Raw genomic sequence first — 25374 nt, 5'->3', positions numbered from 1 at the left:
TATGTGGAATCTAAAATATGATACACATGAACTCGTTTACAAAATAGAAACAGACTCACAGACATAGAAAACAAACTTATGGTTACCGAAGGGGAAAATGGGGTGAAATTAGGAATTTGGGATTAACATATACACACTACTGTATATAAATAGATAAACAACAAGGACCTACTGTATAGCACAGAGAACTATACTCAGTATCTTGTAATAAGCTATAATGGAAAAGAGTCTGAAAAAGAATATATATACATATATATATAATTGAATCACTTTGCTGTACACCTGAAACTAATACAACATTGTAAATCAACTATACTTCAGTAAAAAAAAAAAAAAAATTCTTCAAAAAGTACACCAAAAGTTTGCTACTTAGGAAAGGCTCTGTGATACTAAAAACCAGCTACAAAGGAGACTCTGGACTCAGCAGAGTGTTTCCTGGGGAGAGACAAGTACTGGGGTCATTATGAGAGACCCGAAGGACCACAGGTCAGTTTTTAAGGATCTCACCTATCACAAGCAGAGGGAAATGGCACCTGGAGGGCCATCACTGGTGAAGAGTGTCTCATGAACATTCCTTAGAGCCGCATGGGGGCTCCTGCCATCAGGAACCTGAGATCTCGCTCTGGTGGCTCAGTGGCCCCTGCTATGAATGGTGTCCCCCCAAATCTGTATGTTGGACCCCCAATCCCCAATGTGACTATATTTGGAGATGGGGCCTTTAAAGGCGTCACTGGGGTTAAATGAGGGCATAAGAGTGAGGCCCTAAATAATAGATAGGAATGAGGTCCTTAGAGGAAGAGAAAAGACAGCAGGGGTGCGCTCACAGTGAGAAGGCAGCCATCTGCAGCCGAGGAAGAGGCCTCTGGAGAGCCACACCTGCCAGCAACTTGACCTTGGACTTCAGCCCCCAGAACTATGAGAAAATACCTTTCTGTGGTATTTTGTTACAGCAGCCCTAGTACACCAATTCTGGGAGCATAAAGGCAAGAGAGCAATCCAGGATAAGCCCAGGGGGCCCTTGCTCTCTAACCCCAGCCCTCTTCCCCTGCCAGCCCCCAAGCCACCGGGAGTCCAACCCGCACACCAGGAAACGTGGGCCTGTGTCTGCTTCAGGCACCCGTTGGACTCCCTGCTCGAGTGTCATCCTGGCCAAGGGACATGGGTAGCTCCGTGTGGCAGGTGACCATGCCAGGTGTGCTCTTGCTTCTGGGGACACTTGGGCTTGTCTTCATCACTAACGCTTTTTAAGAATAAAATAAGGGGGACTTCCCTGGTGGTGCAGTGGTTGAGAATCTGCCTGCCAATGCAGGGGACACGGGTTCGAGCCCTGGTCCGGGAGGATCCCACATGCCGTGGAGCAACTAAGCCCGTGCACCACAACTACTGAAGCCCTCGTGCCTAGAGCCCGTGCTCCGCAACAAAGAGAAGCCACCGCAATGAGAAGCCCGTGCTCCGTAACAAAGAGTACCCCCGCTGGCTGCAACTAGAGAAAGCCCGCGCACAGCAACAAAGACCCAATGTAGCAAAAGTAAATAAATAAATAAACTTATAAAAATTTTTTAAAAAAAGAATGAAATAAGGAATTGGAGTCTGCTCCCACATTTGTCTCTGAATTCTTCACCCAGGGCTCACACATCCCAAAGAGGTGATTTGGAGACCTTGCTGAGAAGAGAATGAAGTCCTTCTGACCTTGCCAGCCCGACCAGCACCAGGCGCATTCACTGGACCTCGGGGGGAATTTATTGGGTCCACGGGCCATGGAAGGCCGAGCTGGGGTGGAAGGGAAGGGCCCACAGAGCAGCCCGCTGGCAACTGAGAACAAGCTTTGTCTTCACCAGGGAAAAAGCCCAAGATACACAGACTTCTTGTCACATTAAAAAAAAAAAAAAAAAAAAAAAAAAATATATATATATATATATATATATATATATATCGATGGCATAAAAGCCAATCTACTCCCTCGGAGGAGAGCTTCTGGAAGTTCGTTGATGCACAACTTTACTTACACACAGATATCACAGGAAGAGTAGGCACAAGTGAAAAATTTGAGTCATTCACCTTCTTGTATCTGAAAGAGTCCTCAAAGAGAAATACTCTCTTTGCAGAATGCCCACAAACAGTGTATTTAATTTTCCAAGATAAAGGTTTGTTTTCATTTAGAAAGAAGTCAGGAAAAAATGGTTTGCAATGTCTTACGGAGCGTTAGAATGTTTTCCAAACGCCTCCTGGTGCCCTGACTTCCCAGCTTAGATAGCTAGGCTACCTTAAAACACAACACAACACAACATTTTGTGAAGCTGTAAAACTGTGCCCACTGTAAGCGTCCACTGTTCCCCTTTTACCCTTTTAACTTACCTTCTTCCCCCATTACCCCGCCGCTATACTTACACCCATCCTTCCTCGCCTGCGCTCACACGCAGAGACACACACCTCTTCTCTCTCACACTCACGCCGCATCAGACACATTCACTGCTCTTCCTGCACGGCCAGGAGCTTCTGGGAAGACAAACACCAGTCTGATCTGAGAAAGCAATGACTTAACTTAGTGAAATGGCGATGCCCATGGCCTGTAATCGTTTTAAAGGGGTAAGGACAAAATCTTATTTTGTTGCTGGGACGGAAGGAACTCTCTCCAGGCTTCTCTGTGGGGTCATGAGAGGAGGTCTGAGCAAGAAAGGACAGCCACATGCTTCACCTGATTTGGAAACGCTGGTTTCAAAGACCCTAAAGATTCGGCAACAGAGGCTTCACACTGAGCCTGAGGGATTCATGTATTTACACATTTCTCTGATGAGAACCACCCTTCAGTAAGGCGTGGCTCAGCACCAAAGAATCCTGAAAAAAGGAACTATTTTCCTAAGTCAGGGTAGGGCGGTGGTGAAGGGGATGAAGGATGCAGAGAGAAGGGGGGAAGGGGGAGAAGGAACTATTTTATGGTAGAAATAAATTAATAGAATATTCAAGAGAAAAAAGCACCACAGTGGTTAATAAATATTATTCATTTCTAACCCACTTGATTCCAAAAACACATTTAAAGTGCTGGTTTGCAATCCCGCTACTGGGCATATACCCTGAGAAAACCATAATTCAAAAAGAGTCATGTACCACAATGTTCATTGCAGCTCTATTTACAATAGCCAGGACATGGAAGCAACCTAAGTGTCCATCGACAGATGAATGGATAAAGAAGATGTGGCACATATATACAATGGAATATTACTCAGCCATAAAAAGAAACAAAATTGAGTTATTTGTAGTGAGGTGGACGGACCTAGAGTCTGTCATACAGTCATACAGAGTGAAGTGATTCAGTTATACATACATGTTTTTTTCATATTCTTTTCCCTTATAGGTTAGTATAAAATATTGAGCAGAGTTCCCTGTGCTGTACAGTAGGTCCTTATTGGCTATCTATTTGGAATATAGTCATGTGTGTATGTTCATCACAAACTCCTAATTTTTCCCTCCACCCCTCCCCCCCGCCCCCCATTTCCCCTTTTGTAACCATAAGTGAGTTTCCACATCTGTGAGTCTGTTTGTTTTGTAGACAAGGTCATTTGTATCTTTTTTTTTTAGATTCCACATATATAAGCAATAGCATATGGTATTTGTCTTTCTCTGTCTGACTTACTTCACTTGGTATGATCATCTCCAGGTCCATCCATGTGGTTGCAAATGGCATCATTTCATTCTTTTTTATGGCTGAGTAATATATTCCATGGTTCAAATGGATACATACACCCAATGTTCACTGCAGCACTATTCACAATAGCCAAGACATGGAAGCAACCTAAGTGTCCATCAACAGATGAACGGATAAAAATCAGCATCGTTTTCTGCAATGTCTCCGTCTTTGTCAATATGGCTTCTCCCACCTTAAGCACTCCGCCTAGGAATTTTAAGTCTCTTAAAAGTCATTTTTTTCCCAATGCTGGGGGAGGGGCTTGATTTTACCTTTAATTTCTCGTGTCCCGTTGGACATCAGGTTCTACTGATTCGTTTTTCCCTTGAACCGTCTTTGTTCTTCCCTCCTGTCCCGACCCCACGCCTCCTGGCCCGGGTGACCCCCTTCTCCTCGCCCAGCTTTGCAACCTGCACGCCTGCTGAATCAGATCTTCCCTCCAGACCGTTATCTCAACACAGATCCTTTCTTCTGCTCTTCCCCTTCCTTTTTTCTTTTTATGAACATTTATTGAGTCCCTAAAACAACAACTATAATCTCTGTAAAACATTTTTGTCCCACGTAACAGCACACTCCCTTGCTCATTCCAACCAATTTCTCAGAGTCTCCAAATCCCGAAGCCCTGTCTAGTTAGGCGTGTCTCCTCGACGTCCAGGCATCGCGGATACCTCAGGGGGAGCCAAAGACTCTCCTCTGGATAACTCAGCCTCTGTCCATCTTTCATTCATCTGAACTTCTTTAGCCGCAAAGAAATGTAGCTCCTAGACAGTCTTTTATTCTTTGCTCCTCTTGGTTAATCGTAAATCCTTGCTAGCCTTGTCAAGAGTCATTTATGTCTCCGTTATACCTCAATAAAGAAAACAGAAATATTTTAAAGTTATTTTACTTCTGAATATTCACCAGTACTGGGCACAGCTATAGACGCCCTTCGATAAATGCATGTTGTAGAATGTACACCACCAAGAGTGAACCTAACGTAAACTGTAGAATGTGGGTGATGAGGACGGGTCAAGGTTGGGTTATCCATTGTAATAAATGTACCACTCTGGTGGGCGATGTCAACAGTGAGGGAGGCGAGGGGTATATGGGACTCTGTACTTTCCACTCAAATTTGCTGTGAACCAAAACACTGTCTAAAATATAAGTGCTTTAATAACAAAACATAAATGCATGTTGGCTGATTTTGATTGTCCAATCTATCTATAATTTGGGCCCTCCAGAGGCCCCGATAAGATGCTCATTTACTAAAACCTTAACACTATCCCAGGCACTGTTCTAGGTGCTGAGGACAGTGGTTACCGAGAGAGGGATGGCTCTCCATTCGGGTTTCAGGAAGAACAGCTCAGAGAGCCCAGCTGCGAGGAGTGGTTCTGAGGCTGGACATTCATGCTGGGGCAACTATGCCCTAGCATGTGGTTGCTCCCCAAGAAACAGGTGTCTGCTGTTCTCGGCTTTGAATGCCCCTGCCGTTGATCCCTCACTTTCCTGACCTCGTGGCCCTCTTCTTACTCATGGTTTTTTCGTTCTCATCACTTCTCTTGTCTCACAGCTTCTGCATCCTGACTGGGTGAGCCTTTGCTCTTTTTCACCTTTGCACAGAAATTCCCCAAAGAGAATGTGATGAGTTCAGTTTGGTTTACTTTCCCTACCGGTCACAATGCTCCTTCTAGGACCTTCTTCTAGATGGCTAGCAAGCCTGGATTGGCAGCTCGTGGGCCAGGCATCTCATATCTTTGATCTAGCTGTGATCAAGGCTGCTTGATAAGGTACTCATTTATGATCCTGGGATCACTCAGTAAGTTTTCCCCTCTCAGGTCTGAGAAATGGGAGACATTCAGCCAAAAGAAGGCTATAATTGGAAGGCACTTTGGTTCACTTTAGTGATATCTGTAAATATCTGGCATCAAGAAAAGTGCCTGGATCATAGGAAGTGCACACAAGTGAAATTAGCTCATTAAACTACACCTGGTAGGTTTGTACATATTTTCATCTTCATGCTACATGTGACACTGACTTGATCCTAAATCAGTTTTATAGTCTTGTTTGAAAAAAAGGTTCCAATCTATATAAATTAAGGAAAACCTCAAATACTGGGATATACTTTTACTTCATTGGTTCCCATCAGACCACACCGCATGTCAACCACTCGATGTTAGGTCAGAGTTAATATTATGAAAATTTCCTAAATTTTATTAAACTAGCTACAGAAAAACAAAAAAACAAAAAAACGAAGCCTTGACTTTTGAAGTGTTGAATACCCTACGGTGAATTTATTTCACTAGTTTCCCTCTTCTATAAAAATTGGTCGTTTGTAAATTTACTTCAGTTACTATATTCTATGCTTAATTTTTCCCATAATGAAAATGGTTAGGATCGTATTGAGTGCCCATAAAATAAAGCCTTTTCTAAGATTCTGTAACCTTGCATGCAATGTTTTGATTGCGTCTATAAATGTCCCTGTTACGTGGCCATGGCTCTGTAAAAATTAACTGGGCAAGTATCATTTCAAAACACAGGCAGGAGTTTCACTGCGCTTGCCTTGTCCTTGGCTGAGATGTGAATGTTGAAAAAAGTGCAATTCACAAATTATTGTTTCGTTCCAGTCAGTGTTTCCGTCTCCCTGTCAACTGGGTAAACCCTCATTCACTGTAAGATCTTTCTGAAGGGTCCTGGCCCCTCGGCTGCAGTCTGTCCTACTCATTTCCATTCCATTACTGCCCCTTCCAGCCTACACTGGCTGACAATCTTTGTGAATATTTGCAAGATCATTCGCTTCTCCAATCAACAGCTTGACCCCCTCAGTGCTACACTTCCTTTATTCTTGGAGTAAGCTATTTCTCAAGGAGAACGATAACAGGGGATCAAGGACTCAGAGAGCTTCCTCTTTTTCTTCAGCACGAACAGAAGTGAGAAACACATTCCTTGAGAAACACATCAGCACACAGACCTACCAGGTGTGTTGATACACACTTTTTCAGCAGCTTGCATTCTTTGAGAACGTTTTGAGAGATTATCAGTGGCTTGGTGATCAAATATATTAAAGTACAGATGAGCATAAACTCTACACCTCCCAGAAGAGGGAAGGAGTTAAAGCTGAGGAAAATATTTGGAGGGCTTTAACCTGCATGTATGAAAAAGGAACCAGGTCCGTTTATAGTCTTTTTGATTAGGGAGGAGGGCTTTCTGCAATATTCCTACAACGTGGCAAACGTCTGTTATTAACATGACACAGAGTAAACTCTGTCACTACCACTGATCACATCTGATGAACACATACTTCTTACAAACCTGGAGTGGAGTCTTTGCTACTTAAAGGTAACCTAAAACATAACCGCGTAAGAACAGGCATCATGGCTGATTTGTCATTTTCCTTTATTTTTAGCAAAATACAAAAAGTGATGAAGAGGTAATTCCTCAAAACATCAGATCTTTAATATTTTTCAAAACACATTAGAGAGGGCTTCCCTGGTGGCGCAGTGGTTAAGAATCCGCCTGCCAATGCAGGGGACACGGGTGCGAGCCCTGGTCCGGGAAGATCCCACATGCTGCAGAGCAACTAAGCCCGTGCACCACAACTACTGAGGCTGCGCTCTAGAGCCCACAAGCCACAACTACTGAGCCCACGCGCCACAACTACTGAAGCCCGCGCGCCTAGAGCCCATGCTCCGCAACAAGAGAAGCCACCGCAATGAGAAGCCCACGCACCGCAACCAGAGAAAGCCCGTGCGCGGCAACGAAGACCCAACACAGCCAAAAATAAATAAATTAAAAAAAAAAAACCAAACACATTAGAGAAAAGCTTTTTCAACGACAGAAATTTAAGGAGAGCACGGGTTGCTGTTGTGATAGGGCTTCCCTGAGCGAAGGGTTCCACAGTGAACAGATGATAGAGGCAGACACGTGGGAACACATGTGTCCACACGGGGCACCTGCATTCTGAACAGGTACAGCTGAAGCTACAGGAATGGTTTTCATTCTCCAAACTGTTTTGGTGGCCAGACTTTCAAAATTTACTCACCAAGATAGCACAAATGCCTCAGGAAGAGTTTTAAGTTTGGCCATTTTCCCTTTAGCATCAGGACTGAACTCCTGCCATCTTTCTAGACGCCTTCACATTTCCTCACATTTCGTGCTTGTGTTTCCACATCCTTGCCACTCCGCCTTCTGTGGTTTCCGGGTGGGTGATGGACGGGACTTTTATTAACGCCTGCTTGAGGATAAGAAATAATCTTTGATTTCAAAATGTGCTCGAAAGGGTTGCTGCTTAACTGATTCTCACCTTTTTAAATATAAGTGCCCTTCTCATAGACCAAAATATTATTCAGACCTACCACGCATTAGGACTCGTAGACAGAACAATGATATTTGATGTAAAAGTTCCAAATCACTTGCTAGATTGTACTCTTAACTTAGTGGCCAGGATCTTGAATGTATATTGGGAATCAAAAATATTATGTCCCATAGAGATTTTTATTGGAAAGGAATTGGGCAGAGACAAATGCTATGTATTCAATAGATACACAGTGGTAACATAATTTTTCACTGAATCTCAAACACTATGAATTCTGGACACATGAATGATATTAATTTCTGTTAACATGAATGATATCAATTTCTTTTCTCTGAATCAACAGAAAGCTACCTAAAAGAATAGGCTATTTGGGCAGTTTTAGGCGACATTGTCGGTCTACCCTCAGTGCCCTGTGGACTCGCTCCTGCAGTGAGATCCAAGGGCTTTCTTACGCTTCAGTAAGAAAAAGCATGCACGAGTCGTTAAGAATATAGGCAAGGCATTATGTTATATTTATTTATTTTCCAGCTTGTACAAACTGGACGTAGAGGCATAAACATAGTACATTTCTACCATTTTCAACAAAAATATAACCAATATGTACAATTATTGTATTAAAAATACAAAAGGGATACAGACTCCGCCAATGTCTTTCTAAAAGACATACAGGTACAAGTAGTATCAAAAGGATGAGGAAATCACCAGTTAATTGTACATTCTGCACTTGACATCACAGAGCGAACTGAGGTTACACTCCTACTATGTTCTACGGTGACTTAATGCTTAGGTAACATTTGTGCAACTTGTGTAGAGCAAGAGTTCTGTCTTTCTAGATGCACATGAGGTCCACAGCCTAGAGAAGAACACTGGCAAATAATGCATCTTACATGTAAAATTACAAATGCATCATTGATAATGTAATATATAAGCAAGTAGACAAATGCCATGATACAGGAGAGAATTATTAAATAAAGCACTGACATTGCTTTGATACAGTGAAAAAACACTGCAATTTGACTTTTAAAATTGGAAGCTATTTACGTTTATCTACTGATCAATATGATCAGCTGAATTTAATGGAAAAAAAATCCAAGACCAGCAGTTCCTCACATCTGAGTACTACTCGGATTGGCAGCCTTCACTTTTCCGGAGTCTGTGCAAAAACAACACAAAAATAGACCGGAGGGGTCATCTCAGTCCTTCTGGGGTTAATAGCAGCTGTGAACACGTGGTTGCTACACTCAGGCCTTCTCCGTCTCGGCGTCCGTAAAGCCACTTACGGGTCGGTCTTCGGCGACCGACCCGCCTTGCAAACAAAGGCTGGCGGATCGCACTGGGTTTCGGATCTTTTGATCATCTTCACGTTAAAGGCTTGTTTATTCCCTCATGGCGACCGATCGATACGGGGAGGCTGTCTTGAAAGAGCAGTATGAACAGCTGGCATTAGCGCCAACACCCCGAGCTGCTTTCACTGCAATGCTCTCCAGTTATGAACGTTTCTCTTTGAAAACAAGCAAGAGAATCCCTAAAACTAAATAAACAGAAATCAAAGAAACATAATTTAAAAAAAAAACACGGGGTTTGCCGTCTGTCTCGATGGGGCAGGACACGCCCTCGGGTGACACTGCCCTGCGCTCCACACGCTCAGACACAGGACGCAAGAGTCCCAGTTCCCTCCCCGGCCATGTGCAAACAGTTGTAAAGAAGAGCCCCAGCCCCTGGGGAAGGAGGGGCCGGGGGCCCTGGGAGCTAGGTAATTGGCTAACATCTCACGCTTCCAGGATCGGGCACTTCCCGGGCGCGGCCGGGACACAGGAAGCGGGGCCGTGGGCCAGCCTTCCCTCTCCCTGGTGTGACCACACCCTGTCTGGCATATTTGGTTTTTGAGAAACCCCGGCTGGCAACCCTACTTAAAGGTTCAACATAATACTGTAAAATCATTAAATGGATATAATATTTACTCTCTGAACACAATCTTTAAACTCATTTAAAAGAAAAGAAAAAAAAAACCCAGAAAACGGAGGAGGGCCCTGTAAACAAGCGGACGAGCACTGCACTCAAGGATTTCATTGTTTTCCTTTGTCTTCCTCGGTGGGTTAAAGACCCCAAGTAGTTCCACGGCTGGCTGTTCTCACGATTCCAATGAAACCAAGTGCTAGGACTGGATCGAAATCTAAAAGGAAGATTTTTTAAAAACTCCTTCCAGGCGTGGAGAAGTGCAGCCAGAGTGACTCATGGGTGGTGATGACCTTGGAGTCTGGAATGATGCTGTGTGACGTGGCAGGCAGCCACAGGAGCTTGGAGACGCTGCGCTGTGCATTCAAGCAACAAGGCGGAAAAGTGCCAGGGCGGTTTCTTCACAGTATTTCACATGCAAAGGGGACAGGAAGAAGGGGGGAAGGAGCCCCGCGCTGCTTTTAAGGCAGGGAAGGAGGCAAACTGGTCCACCATCCTCAGAGTGTGAGTCCCAAGGCTCTGACGCTAGGGGACGTCTTCTGTGCTCTCCTGTGGGTGGCCGACACGGGCGCAGACAAGCCCGTGCCTCAAACCGCAGACACTTGTTCATCTTCTGCCGACACAACCACGAAAGAAAGGAAGAAACAAAAGAAAAATCAATAAGCAAGCAAGTCGTTTTCTTGTGCTTAGAGAGAACATGTTCACCGACATGCTAAATAAAAATACCACAGCTGTGTTCTCTTAGTATAGGTCACCTAAGATCCTCAACTTTTTTTCTACCTAATGATTAATAATAATAAAAAAGTTTAAGGGGCCTCCCTGGTGGCGCAGTGGTTAAGAATCCACCTGCCAATGCAGGGGACACGGGTTCGAGCCCTGGTCCGGGAAGATCCCACATGCCAAAGAGCAATTAAGCCCATGTGCCACAACTACTGAGCCTGAGCTCTAGAGCCCACGAACCACAACTACTGAGCCCGTGTGCCACAACTACTGAGCCCGCGAGCCACAACTACTGAGCCCGCGAGCCACAACTACTGAAGCCCACGCGCCTAGAGCCCGTGCTCCGCAACAAGAGAAGCCACCGCAATGAGAAGCCCACGCACCGCAACAAAGAGTAGCCCCCGCTCGCCGCAACTAGAGAAAGCCTGCACGCAGCAATGAAGACCCAACACAGCCAAAAATAAATAAATTAAATAAATTTATAAAAAAAAGAAAAGTTTAAAATAAAGTATATGGGATGCACATCTTTAAATATACATACCCACTATAAAAATACATTGTATATTTACTGACTGGAAACTCATGAATGATAAATTCATTGAAAAAAGTTATAAAATAACATATGACTTCTTAAATAATACACACGCATATACATATAAAAAAGTCTAGGGCTTCCCTGGTGGCGCAGTGGTTGAGAATCTGCCTGCCAGTGCAGGGGACACGGGTTCGAGCCCTGGTCTGGGAGGATCCCACATGCCGCGGAGCAGCTGGGCCCGTGAGCCACAACTGCTGAGCCTGCGCGTCTGGAGCCTGTGCTCCGCAACGAGAGAGGCCGCGATAGTGAGAGGCCCGCGCACCGCGATGAAGAGTGGCCCCCGCTCGCCACAACTAGAGAGAAAGCCCTCGCACAGAAACGAAGACCCAACACAGCCATTAAAAAAAAAAAAAAAAGAAAGAAAGAAATGACTACTTGTTGAATTTCCATACAATATCAAAAAATAACCACAATTATCTGAAAAGGCTATTAAAGTATGTCTCCTTTAAAAAAAAAAAAAGTCTAGAAGGATATATGACAAAATGCTAATGGAAGTTATCTGCAAGTGGCAGGATTGTAAGTAGTTTTCATGAATTGTGTTTTGCTTTTTCCTATAATGATTATTTCCAGAATAAAACATGTTAACCTCAAACCTTAAAAGCAGGAGTGGGGGTGGGGCATGGTCTCCCCCTTCAACCTCACCCCAGCACGGCCAGCTCGACTCGTACAGAGAAGGCAAGAAAGCTCTAGAGAAGTGGGCTTTTCCACCAGACTTTCATCTGGGACTCAGAGCATTTCCCAAGAAAACCGAGGATTAGGAGGGAAATGCACCCAGGCTCGCACGGTACTACAGGGGACCCCTCCGCAATCTTCAGTTATTTCTCCAGCCACTTCGGAAAAAGCAAAACGCAGCCCAACGGCTGGCACCGAGGCCGGGGGCGGGCGCGGAACCCCGGGCGGGAAGCAGGGCCTCTGGGGGGAGCGCATGTACCGTCCTCCTCGGCGGCGAGGCCCGGGGGCGCGCAGGGGCCGGGGCGCGGGTCGTCGCCGGGCCGGTGCCACTGCGGCCGCGGGGCGGGCCTGGCGCCGCCCGGGGCGGGGGTCTCAGCCGGCCGGGCCAGCATCCTGGAGCGCTGCAGCGCCACGGTGTAGTCCGGCGGCTTCCGGGCGGGGTGCGGGTGCGCGTCGGGGAAGTCGGTGATGGGGATGCCCACGTATCCCGGCGGGGTGGGCGGCGGCTCCCGGTAGCGGCCCTCCTTCCTCGCTGCGGGAGGGAGAGACAAGGCGCCGCGGTGAGCATCGCGGGGCGCGCGGCCCAGGCCACGTGCGCTCCTCGGGCAGGAGGAGGACCGAGACGAAGAGCGCTGCGCCCGCGGGGAAAGGCACGCGGGGCTGCGCGCAGGGCGGGGTGCCGGCGGGGCGGGGCGGGGTGCCGGCGGGGCGGGGCGGGGCGGGGCGGGGCGGGGGGTGGGGGGGGACGTACACCAAGCCCGCCACGCACCGGGTCATCTCCGGCGGCACAGGCAGGACTAAGCGATCTAAGCACCTGTAATGCTCACCGGGGCGCCGCAGAGCGACTCTACCTGTCACGCAGTAACCAGGCTAATGCCCAGCCCTGGGGTTTACTGGAAACACGGAGCAAAGGGAACAGAGCCTGCAACACGGGAGCGGTGCCTGCCAGCGGTTCCCTCCCCTCTCCCTGCCCCGGGGGCCAGGCGGGCTGTCCCTCTTTGCTGGGCCATCTACCCTCAGCAGGCAGAGAATCAATCCCAGGTTACTTTCAAGTCTTGGGCCTCACTTCGGAAAATAGGGAATCACAATAAATTTGGAAGAATAGTACAAAAAAATGATGCAAATTTCAAAACTTAAAACCATGTGTATGTGAGGTATGTATTTTTCTCGAAGTCCTTTTATATTAATTTCATGACTTAAAACATGAATCTGTAAAGGCAAGTAAAAGCAAAGTTTTCTTATCTTCGACTTTCTAGACTCAACTGTTATAGGAACTTAAATCATTCTTCTTTCCTTTGCAATAAAAATTCTGTGTATTAGTTTGTTAAAGAAAGTGCTTTTCTATTTGCAATTGCCAAGATGTGGAAGCAACCCATGTGCCCATCAACAGATGAATGGATACAGAAGATGTGGTACGTATATACAATGAAATATTACTCAGCCATAAAAAAGAATGAAACATTGCCATTTGCAGCAACATGGATGGACCTAGGGATTATCATACTAAGTGAAGTAAGCCAGACAAAGACAGATATCTTATGATATCACTTATACGTGGAATCTAAAATATAATACAAATGAATTTACACACAAAACAGAAACAGACTCACAGATTTATGGTTACAAAGGGAAGAAAAGAGGGGAGGGATAAATTAGGAGTTTGGGATTAACAGATACACACTACTTTACATAAAAATAGGTAAACGACAAGGATTTACTGTATAGCACAGGGAACTATATTCAATATCTTGTAATAACCTATAATGGAAAATAATATGAAAAATATATATATAATTGAATCACTTTGTTGTATACCTGAAACTAACACAATATTGTAAATCAACTATACTTCAATTAAAAAAAAAAAAAGTACTTTAAAAATTGCAACCTAAGAATAGGTGTTAACTGTTTTCTCCTCATTCATCTTGAAAAGATATTAAATTCGACATCCACCCATGACTACGTGATAAAATAACTACAATTTCCCTACTAATAAAAGTGATGTCTGTGTAGATTATATTCCAGAATTTCTCACTCTGTATCCTATGATGTATCCCTACACTTTAACTATACAGACGTTGAACATGCCATAGAGAATATATCCCGATAGCATTAAAGGAGCATAGGAGACCTCACAACAGAAACAGCAGCAGCGAAGTGATAGCGTCTTTCGTGTACTTATGAACTGCTAACTAGACACCAGGGTTCTGCAGAGATTTCGTTTAAACCTCACAGCAACTGCATTGGTAGAAATTATTAAATTCATTTTACAGATGAGGAAACAGACACCGTTTAGTGCCTTGCTCAATGTCACAAAGCTGGGAAAGTGGCAAAGCAGGGATTCAAACCCGCAGCCTGCCTGACTCACTACCTTACCTCTTGCACCCTCCTCCTTGTTCTATCCTGTGCAGAGGGAATTTGTCTAGCACAGAAACATTTATCTGCGTAACAAACGTCGACAGAAGATTTTTAAATATGCAAAGAGTAAATTAAAGTTCTACATACAATTCAAGGGAACAAAATACAAAAGTAAAACATTTAAAACAGTTCCAATTAAACAAAAAAGAATTCTTCCTCTAGAGAATGGCCATCCTTCCTGATAATTTTCAGCTGAGAAGATCAACGTTGGAGCAGGTAACACCCATGAGGACAACCTACTGACCCCGACAGCTACGGTGCATGGAAGGTTGACTGCTGCAGGGTATTTATAAGCACCTGACCACAGAACCTGGGCCCTTAACCACCATTCATTTCAAAATCCTGAGCGCACTGCTAACTTGGAAGGCCTACACGGCAATGGGTGGGGCAGAATGAGGAGAAGAACCGCAAACACACGCTTTTACTTTGGAAATAAGTCAGGGTGCAGCCACTACCCAGACACGACAGGCCCGCAGTCAGCTTACCGATAAGCCCCTCGGTGGCGAGCTTACCGATAAGCCCCTCGGTGGCGAGCTTACCGATAAGCCCCTCGGTGGCGAGCTTACCGATAAGCCCCTCGTGGCGAGCTTACCGGTAAGCCCCTCGGTGGCGAGCTTACCGATAAGCCCCTCGGTGGCGAGCTTACCGATAAGCCCCTTGGTGGCGCTGGGCGGCACGGCCACGTGGGCAGCCATGGCGACGGGCTTGGCTTCTTCGGCGGTCACAGGCATCATGCTGCTGCTTTCAGCTTCGAGGGAAACGTCCTTCCCCCCCCTTCGCTTGATTGTGCCCGTGTCCCCCTCCGAGTCTTCTCCCCAGTACCCCGTGGAGGAGGCCCAGCTTGCCCGGGACTGGGCTTGCTCGAGACTCTCTCGGCTTTGACTCTGCCTGTTATACTTTGTGCTATGGTCGGAAAACATGATCTGGTCCACGTGGCTGCTCGAGGCCCAGAACCCTGCGGCGTCCCCTGAATGGTCAAAGTGAGCGTGCCCGAAGGGGAGCGTCTCCCAGCTCCTCTGGTGCTGAATGGTCTGGATGCTATCGTGGGAGCCGCTGGAGCACGACGTCCAGCTCCCTCGGCCACTGTCAGCAGCGTCAAGCGAGGCTCGGTCCCCCTGGTCTTGGGAAAGCTCCTCTGTGCTGGGAGAAGAGATCACTGTAGCTGCAGCGTACAGGCCCCGGCTCTCGGACAGCGGTGCGCAGGACCTAGGCGGCCAATGGGAAACAAAGAGAAAAAAATAATAAAGAGAAGGAGAGGGGAGGGGAGGGGGGCCGGGAAAGAGGGGAGGGGAGGGGAGGAGAAGAGAGGGGAGGGGAGGAGAGGGGAGGGGAGGGGAGGAGAGGGGAGGGGAGGGGAGGGGAGAAGAGGGGAGGGGAGGGGAGGGGAGGGGAGAAGAGGGGAGGGGAGGGGAGGGGAGGGGAGAAGAGGGGAGGGGAGGAGAGGGGAGGGGAGGGGAGGGGAGGGGAGAAGAGAGAGGAGGGGGGGCCGGGAAAGAGGGGAGGGGAGGGGGAGGGGAGGGGAGGGGAGGGGAGGGGAAAGGGCAAGCTTGTTAACTAATAACTCTGCTAAAACCCAACCACTTTTTCCTGGAAAGGCGGCTTCCTTTCCTTCCAGGAAGAGGATTAGGCTCCACCAGACTGAGCGACAGTGGCCACTCGGCCCTGTCCCGTTTCGTCCCCTGTGACGTCCCCACAATATCAACACGGGGGAAAAGAGCCATCAGCTGCTTACAGGAAAGGAGCACTTTCCTTACAGTGCTCACTACGATCTGACTATTTCGGGAAAGCAGCTCACTGGACTGAGTCACCCCTGCCCTCAGCGCAGAGCAAACGCGTCCCAGTGGACAGACCGCACTGGAAAAGCAGTCTGCACGGTGCTTCGTAACCGGGAAATGGTGAACATCAGAACCGGGACGGGAGAGCATCCCTGGGCGTCCTGTAACCTGCCCCGCACACGTGGGAGAGGGGAGCGAGCCCGCGGACGAGCCCCTACCCCAGGCTGCACTGGTCGGGCTCCCCCGCCGGCCGCCTCTCCAGCCGGCCTGCGGCCAGGCTGGTCTCCACAGTGCCGACCGATGGCCTCTGGCGCCGTTCGTCGGGCAGCGAGACGGGTAGCGAGTCGAAGGAGGAGTTGCTGACGATACTGGACCGTGAGGAGATTTCGCTGTGGCCGGAATCTGAGAAGTTATCCACGGTGCCGCTCGGAGCCAAAGTGTAGCCTGCGTGGGAAACACATCACTCCTTAGACACCGAGGGTGCACGGCGTCCCGCTGACGCCTCCCCCGTAGAAGCAAAACCAGAATGCAGGCCACCGATGCCACCACGGAACTGGGGAGAAAACACTCTACTTGGGGACTGAGCTACAGTAAAGTTTTACTCAAAGGCAGTTTAGTGTGTTTAATGACAGTTTAGAGAGGAAAAAAGAATTCACCGTTGTATGACCCAGGAATTGCTGCAGACTGGATCACGGCATGACGCAACGCTGCTCTGTTAACTATAAATTATACTACATTAGTCTACGTAAACGAAACTGAAGAATGACTAGGATGATATTTAAAAGTATGTTTTTTTCTCAAACTGCAAAGTCAGTAGTAATTTTGTTTTCAATGGAGTTTTCACTTTTAGAACTTTACAGCATAGAATAACTCCACTGGAAAGATCTGCATTATAACTTTAAATGGACATGTATGAATAAGAAATAAGACCTGAAGAAGATATCTTTGGATTTTTGCCATTTAATTTTTCAACATTAATAATATATTGGATAAATCACATGAAAGCCGATTGTTTTGAAGGACATAATGTACAAAATCTCCATTTTTCTCCCTGGACCATCACTATGTCTAAACAGATGTCCATTTTTTGGCCTGAAGGACCCTTAACTCTTTGTTGCTAAAAATAATTCTGTAAGTCACAAAGGAAGAGAGGCCTGTCTTGACATTTTTAACAAAAAAATCCAAATCTCCTTTCTCAGTGTTCATTTATCTTTTACATTATTAAGAATCTCATGTTACTTAAAATACTGACTTTATATGATTATATGTACACAATGAAAACCTAATAAAAAAAATGCCATCTAGAGCACCTAAATGTTGCTAATTTACTCTCTGAAGAGTACTTCCCCATCCTTTCAGTAAATTATGAATTCCTGATTTATTTTTTTAAAAGGTTGCACAGGTCTTGATAAGATTTCACGTGTTCATCCATGAAATGTCTTCTTTTAAACCACGCTGCAAGTTCTGACAGATAAGATTTCAAACCCTCCCTGAACAGTCTACCCCCCCAAAAAAAAATCTCTAGAAAAAGAATCCCTCAGGTGGAGCACGTGGCATGGGGAGGAATCGCCCCATTTTCCTCAACTGATGAGATGACCCCTCTCTTTCCCGCTGGCCCACCTATCCCGTAGGTCCGTGGGGCACTGTTAATTCTTGTTACTGTTCTCACTTCCACGAGAAGACGGGGAGCTGGTTTAGTCCAACTACCCACAGCCAAACGATCTCAGCTGACCGCCACTGCCACCCAACGACGGACGAGAGAAGAATTCAGACGCACCCACTGAACAAGGACTAGAGACTGATACCCACATAGAACACACACGTGTCTGAGACAGCTAAAAAGTAAAGCAGGAAAGGTATTTGTTGTGCCGGTGAAATCTAACAGTGGATTAATCTCTTTGGCCTCGTCTAGTGAAAACTGTCCTGGCCGTTTATTACCGGCTTACTTACGCCCATTCAATTATAGGGTAGGGGAGAATGTAACCCCGAGGTTATGCAGCAGAAAATTATCTAGTATTTTAAGATAAGAAAGCATTAATATCAGAAGGAGAGTCTGAGTGCCTAAAATTTAATCTCCTTAAAAATAAAACAAGATAGCAACCAAAAAGATAATCAAGACTCATGTTAACACAATGAAAGATAAATCAGGAAGATATTAGTTTTTCTTATGTTTTTATAGGCCTCTACTCTGTGATGAATGCTATGCAATCATATTTAGTTAGAACAACTGTTAGTATAAAAAGAATTATTTCCACACTTACAATCAGTAAAAAAATGAATTTTTGAAAGGGCTTATATAGTTATATAAGCTTAACGCTATTTATTTATAACTATAATATTAAAAAGTACCAAGGTTCTTCCAAATTTATAAACTGAGGGGGAAAAAAAATCCATTGGGTGTTACACATCAGGTCTTTTTTTTTGCGGGGGGTGCCACACAGTACAGCTTGCAGGATTCTCAGTTCCCCGACCAGGGATCGAACCCACGCCCTTGGCAGTGAAAGCGTGGAGTCCTAACCACTGGACCGCCAGCGAATTCCCGAGGTCATTTAAAACGACTCTAATGTCAGAAGTGATGTAATCTCTAACTAGAATTTATCACAGCTGAAAGCACAGGTCCCCATGAAGGAGAAGAGGAGTCATCCAGTCACCTTTCCTTGGCGAGCTCTGCGGGGAGGTCGGTGGGGAGGAGAGCTGGGAAGACGCGTTCGATATCGTGTCTTCTGCTGGCCTCTTGTGACGCTCCAGGCTCCCTTCTTCAGACAAAGCAAGGATCTTCTTTAAAGCTTGTGGAGAGTTTATACCTGTAAGAGAAAGAAAATGATTTCAATATGCAATTTCCAAGACTGAAAAGACTACCGTGAAGAACAAAAACACTTTTTTTGTGTTAAGATTGCATGTCACATGTCGTTGCAGGTTGTTTCCAGGCTCAGTGGTCTCTGTACTCTGCCCGTGTAAACAATGAGCTCACAGGGGGCACAAGGTGCCCGCCGTGTGTCTGCTGACACCTGCCGAGGACTAGAAAGGCTGCTGCTGTTATTCCACTCTGGGTTCCAAACCTTGACCACCAACCTCTTCAACAATACATCAGACAGCGATGAAGAAACAAAGAGACGATCTGGAAATACTTTGAGTTAGGATGAGAGCGGCGCAGCTCACAATATTTATCAGAACTCAAGTTTGGGTTGGAAACAGGTATTCTGGTGGTGTTGGAAAAGTTAGCTCATGGGACGTGGGAGTGATGGAAGGAAAGTCAAGAGCGAAGAGCCAAAAGGAAGTAGCGAGAAAAGAGACTGAAGGAGCGCTAAGAAATCAGGCTCATATTTGATCAGTAAGCGGATGACAGAGAAGGTAGGAGGGGACCCAGAGAGTGCCGGGTCCCAGAAGGGTCCCGGAAGCCACCAGGGAAGGTTCCCGGCAGTGGGGGAGCCATCCAGCGCAGCACCAAGTGCAGGATCAAGTCAGATGATGTAGAGCGGGAGAAAAAGATTCCATGTGCCAATATCAGGTGATTTTTCCCCTAAAATTTTACTTTTAGGAATGAGGGAGTCACATTAAGAGATGTTTACTAAGCCTTATTATTATGAGGCACTCTCAATTACCTCATTCTGAACAACAAAGAGACCTGAGGGAAGGCATTATAGGTTGACACTACCTCAGTGAATGTTAGTTTTTATGTTCTCAGACTTAACAGAATCCATCAAAAAGGAGGCAATGAAATTTAACAAAGATTTAATTCTTCATTTCACCTCAACACCTGTAAGTGTTCGATACTACTTTAATACAATCTTTTAAAAATCATTTTTCAAGCAATCTTTTAATTACATGTGCAGATACTGATATATACAGGGTACATGAAAATACCAGCTACACTAAAGCTACACGAATGAATAGCTTTGATTTGGAAAAGATTTCCAAGCCGGCATCGTACACAGATTCAGAAAGTGCTGCCTTCAAACAGTGAAGACGGATGTGAGGATGCTATGCCTTAGAAAAATCTGTTCCACTTCAGAAGTAGTTCTAGGGATGAGGAAGACACTGAAGTAAACATGCAGGAAGTATTCAGACAAAATTTACCTCATGAACGGGGGTGGGCTCAGCATCTCTGAGTTACTATTTTATATTCTGTGACTTTCGATGAGAAACTATCCTAAGAAGACACATGACTATCCCATCCGCATCTCTAAAGGTCATAAATTCAAATAGGCCTAAAAATATTGGAGAGAGAGTCTCTCTGGGGAAGGGGGGCGGGGATGGCTTTCCATCAGGTGCACCTACATGGGGGTTAACAGGCTGTGTCCATATCAGAAGCTCGACAGAAAAGAGGCAATAGAGGTCGGCTTGCAGGGGACTTGGGAATATAAGAATATTAACAGCACAGTGGCGAGACTTCCCTGGCGGTCCAGTGGTTAAGACTCCACGCTTCCACTGCAGGGGGCACGGGTTCAATCACTGGTCGGGGAACTAAGATCCCGCATGCTGCGCAGTGCGGCCAAAAAATAAATAAATAATAATAATAAAAAAACAAAAACAAAACAGTGGACAAAGGAACACTAATTCAGCTCATTTGTGACGGGGGAACAATGCAAATATTTCTTTCTTTCTTTTTATTTTGGCTGCATTGGGTCTTTGTTGCTGCACGCGGGCTTTCTCTAGTTGCGGCGAGCGGGGGCTGCTCTTCGCTGCGGTGCGTGGGCTCCTCATCGCGGTGGCTTCTCTTGTTGCGGAGCACGGGCTCTAGGCGCACGGGCTTCAGTAGTTGTGGCACGCGGGCTCAGTAGTTGTGGCTCATGAGCTTAGTTGCCCCGCGGCACGTGGGATCTTAATTCTCCGACCAGGGACTGAACCCCCATCCCCTGCACTGGAAGGCGGATTCTTTACCACTGGACCACCAGGGAAGCCCCTGCTTTGGCTCCTTTAACATTCATGAACTGACTGTATTTTCCTCCCAAGTTACAGAGTCAGTGATTCAACAAATGAGAGTTCGCCCCCAGACAAATCATTTCACTTAAAAATATTCCGCCTAAATTCCAGCAACTCATTGATCATACGGCAAAGCTAGTTTAAACAAGGTATATGGACAAAACAGCCTCTGTACTTGTTAAAAATTAAATGAGTAATAGCATAATTTCCCCATGGCATGCCTCTGCTCCCACCGCTATGACAAACGAGCATGATTAAATGAGATGCTCTATGAAAACAGTCCTTCCCACTGGTAAAAGTGAAGTTTAACTTTGTGAACATTAATGTCTTATAAAGAGGGAACAACCAGAGGGACACTCAAGTATACCAGATGAAGTTACCCGTGATAAGTATCGTTTCCTAGTCAGAGAAGCAGGCAGTGAATGAATAGCGCCAAAAGAGGGTTGTGGGTTGTTTGTTTTTTTGTTGTCGAGTTATACGAGCCGTCTGTATATTTTGGAAATTAAGTCCTTGCCGGTCACATTGTTTGCAAATATGTTCTCCCAGACCACAGGTTGCCTCTTCTTTTTTAAAAAATATTTGTTTATTTGGTTGTGTTGGTCTTAGTTGTGGAAGGCGGGCTCCCTGGTTGCGGCTCGGGGGCTCCTTAGTTGCGCCATGCAAACTCTCAGTTGCAGCATGCAATGTGGGATGTAGTTCCTGGACCAGGGATCGAACCTGGGCACCCTGCACTGGGAGCGCGGAGTCTTAACCGCTGGACCACCAGGGAAGTGCCCACAGGCTGTCTTTTCGTTTTGTTTACGGTTTCCTTTGGTGAGCAAAAGCCTGTAAGCTTCATTAGGTCCCATCTGTTTATTTTTTGCTTTTATTTCCATTGCCTTGGGAAACCGACCTAAGAAAACACTGCTACGATTTACGCCGGAGAATGTTTTGCCTGTGTTCTCTTCCAGGAGTTGCAATGGTGTCCTGTCTTCCGTTGAAGTCTGTGAGCCATTTGAGTTTATGCTTTTGTGCCAGCCGCGAGGGCGTGTGTCCCGACGTCACTGATTTGCACGCGGCCGTCCAGCTTTCCCAGCACCACTCGCCTAAGAGACTGTGGCTTCCCCGCCGCATGTTCCTGCCTCCTTTGTCAAAGATTAACTGACTGTAGTGATTCACACAACAGTGTAATTCAACTCTACTTCAATAAAAAATAAATTAAGAGGGGGGAAAAAAAAAAAAGTGTGCACGAACTTAGTCACCTACCGAAAGGCGGGAGATCCCGCAGGGGCACCTTCTTCCGCGAAGGATAGAGGGGCACGGCGGGCAGCTGCAGCCCCGGGCTGGGCCTCTGTGACGGCTGCGGAGCCGGCGGCGGCGGCTTCGGCTGCAGCCCTGCCCTCGGGGCCACCGGGGAGGTGTCGGCCTTGACAGGCTTTCTGTCACCGGGATTCTTAGGCACTGGTAATTGTTCGGCGTGAAAACAGAACGAGACGTTTAAGAGGTTAGTGGCCACACACGGGATACTTTTAGAACCGCATGAGCATCTCCCACAGTTAGAACACTGAAATATGTATCTTTTTTTCCCTGTGGCCCATAGATAAAGGAGAGAAACGGGCGGGCGGGGGGAGAACCTCCGTCACAGAAAGAAGGCACGCCGGAACCAAGATTCACTTTATGAAACAAGCCGTCTCGAGAGATGATACTGTTTCAAGTACCACATTTAAAAAGAAACGAAAAATGTGGATAGCTCAGTACGCTGTATGTATGTCTACGAAAAACACAAATCTATTATACAAGCTACGACAGGAAGACCATTAGGAATTATTTTTCCAAAATGGCACCCAAAATGTCTTGACATATATGAGCTTAGTCTTAAGTTAGTAGATGATACCAGTTGCCGTCTTTTCACTATCAAATTCTCTCTCCAATGGGGTAGAATTATCTATGTCGCTAATAGCAGCCAATACTCCTTGAGTATCGTACTGAGTGTATAATTCCACGGCAGATGGAAAGCAAGCCAATTTAACAGGGCAATTAAATGCTGTATTTTAAGTGTGTTAATATTCAAGACAACTCAGTGACTTCCTTCCTCCATCTTACACGTTAACGGAGCTCAAGTAACCGGCCTAAGGTGGCACTGTTAGTACGAGGAACAAACAGGATCTGAACTCAGACCAATCAGCCCCTTGAGGACAAACTCTTCACCACGACACACAGCGCTTTAAGAGTGTCCTGGGTAAGTCTGATAACCTGAATCTTTCTCAAATTATTTAACATTTAAGCCCTATAGACGGTATCTTCAAACTTGCCCATAAAAGACCCCGAAGTGTCCTAAATGGAAAACGCCTCTGTCTTACAAATATGGATGCCGAGAAAGAGAAAGTAGCCCCCATTTCTGGCCTGGCCGGACTTTCAAAGGCCGGGGAGCTACACATTAGGCTGAGCTGTGGTTCCCTGTGGAGAATTCCTGCCTTACACGGTAGCTGAACTCATTGCCAAGTGCCGGCCGGGCTGAGGGGGTCAGAGGCGGCCAGCACACCTAGCTCTGTGCCCCTTCCAGGCTGCCCATCCCTTGGCAAGCATCTTTGTGAGAAAACAAGGGATGCAAACGGGAGCTGCACCTGCCCCTGTGTTCCCTGACGGCACTCTGGCTGCGTCGGGATGAAACCAAAGCCAGTCACCCCGAAGAAGCCTACGGTGTCGTGGTCCCCACGCGAACCCCGTTGGGCACGGGGCTCAGCCCGGGACAGCGCCGCGTGGTCCCCAGAGCCACCTTCAAGGGAAAGGCGAGCTTGTCTCAGGATGCTAGGTCCCCCCGCGCCCAGCCAGGAAACCAATCTGCACTCCAGCCGGACCCGGCAGCCGCCTTAAGGAGAAACTCACGTGTGTTGGTGGCCGGCTCGCACTGCAGGGATAACGTCTGAAGGCTCTCCTCGTCCATCTCCAGCTCCAAATTGGACAGGTACTGCTTCACTTTTCGAGCCATTTGGGCGTCCTCGTAAAGCTTTTTGGCATTGAGAAAGGAGCTACGACGCACCCGCTTTTTGTGACCACCTGTCTGAGCAACGTCTAGCACTGTTGCGTTTGTACTACCCTGGCTGAGAGACCTGGAAGACGAAAAGGTAGAGCTGCAGCTCGCTCCAGCATGGGGTCACTTTATCTACTGGAAACGTGCCGAGACTCCTACAAATAGCCTACGTTCAAAAGGCCACATGCCTCATTCTGGTAAGTAAACTTTACAAAGGAATATAGAATCATACAGATCAAAAAAAAATTTTTTTCAAGTTTAAAGAGAATCCTACATACACTCTACATACACATATATGTTTGGCACTTGTTCTGTTCCAACTAGAAAATTCTACTTTTCGCCTCTATAGAGCATTCAAGGCAGCTCTCTTGTAGAAGCCAGCAAGTAATAATGATTATATGTAAAAGCTCATGCAAGAATAAACACACAGTTGCAATCATTAAGAGTGACATTAATTTCTTTTCTCCTGAAGAGGATGTCTTACATAAATTTAAAGAAATTACAATGTTCACGATTGTTTTCTTATTGCTTGGGTTAAATGTAGTGAGTTTGTCAAGTAATATGGTCAATCTGTTAATAAAATGGTCATGCAAATGTGAAAACACAGGTATGGAAACTAGCACATGAGTTGTTAAGAATTATTTTTGAAAAGAATTGATTTATAGGATGAAAACAGTAGTTAGTTGAGCTGTAAAAAATTTAGTTTTAACACCGAGGGGCACCTTTTGTATTACATATATTTACTTCTCAAAAATCTGTGCAATAGTATTTAAACTGCACAATTTTTCCTTCTGACATCCTTTCTCCCCTCACCCCAGGTTAGATTTTTCTCATTTCAAAACACACAAATTATACTAAAATAAAGTCTTTCTGAAAGCTCAGGACTAGGCCTGGCCCACTGTTCCCCAGAACAATCATCAATCATTTCACAGCTCTCTTGGGTCATGACCTCAAAAGCAAAAGCCCCAGTAGATTAAACTTGAAGTCAGTTTGCCAACTGAAATTCTGCTAGAGCAAGAGGGTTAAGAAAAAAAAGCAAAAATGCAAAGCATCAGAAAACACAGCGGGTAAGAAAACAATGCCACGAGCGGGACGAGAACAGTGTGGGGGTGCAGTGTCCTCGCCACTTACCCCAGACTCCTCCACTTCTTCTTCCTGTAAGTGAGAGCCGTGGAGGTTGAAGCATGGGTGTAGAGAGAGACAGAGAGATCACAAGCTCAGAAAGAAAGGACTAGACTTCTGGATAAGCAGTACTAGAAGCCCACAAACCTTCTCACACACACAACTTGACCAGCAACAGTTTTCTGGCTCAAAAGACAAGCATACGTAAAT

At 46.1% G+C, this 25374-nt stretch overlaps 1 protein-coding gene across 4 annotated transcripts in view; it reads right to left on the bottom strand.

Moving 5' to 3' along the window:
- Positions 1-8464: 8464 nt before the first annotated feature.
- The window catches only part of RAPGEF2 (Rap guanine nucleotide exchange factor 2), a 247726-nt gene continuing 230816 nt past the window's right edge, over positions 8465-25374 (bottom strand). For 3 of the 4 annotated variants that reach the window (XM_068542403.1, XM_068542405.1, XM_068542406.1), the window contains 8 exons: positions 25174-25197; positions 23898-24121; positions 22278-22472; positions 18761-18913; positions 16328-16553; positions 14981-15540; positions 12176-12448; positions 8465-10542 (listed from right to left, as the gene is read on the bottom strand). In XM_068542403.1, the coding sequence (XP_068398504.1) occupies positions 10517-10542; positions 12176-12448; positions 14981-15540; positions 16328-16553; positions 18761-18913; positions 22278-22472; positions 23898-24121; positions 25174-25197 (1681 nt within the window). In that variant the 3' untranslated portion in view covers positions 8465-10516. The remainder of the gene's footprint in view (positions 10543-12175; positions 12449-14980; positions 15541-16327; positions 16554-18760; positions 18914-22277; positions 22473-23897; positions 24122-25173; positions 25198-25374) is intronic. The other variant, XM_068542404.1, reaches the window with a different exon arrangement.

Source organism: Eschrichtius robustus, chromosome 4 (genome assembly GCF_028021215.1).
Source record: "Eschrichtius robustus isolate mEscRob2 chromosome 4, mEscRob2.pri, whole genome shotgun sequence".
NCBI classification, from domain to species: Eukaryota; Metazoa; Chordata; class Mammalia; order Artiodactyla; family Eschrichtiidae; genus Eschrichtius; species Eschrichtius robustus.
This window is presented reverse-complemented; position numbering and strand designations above follow the sequence as displayed.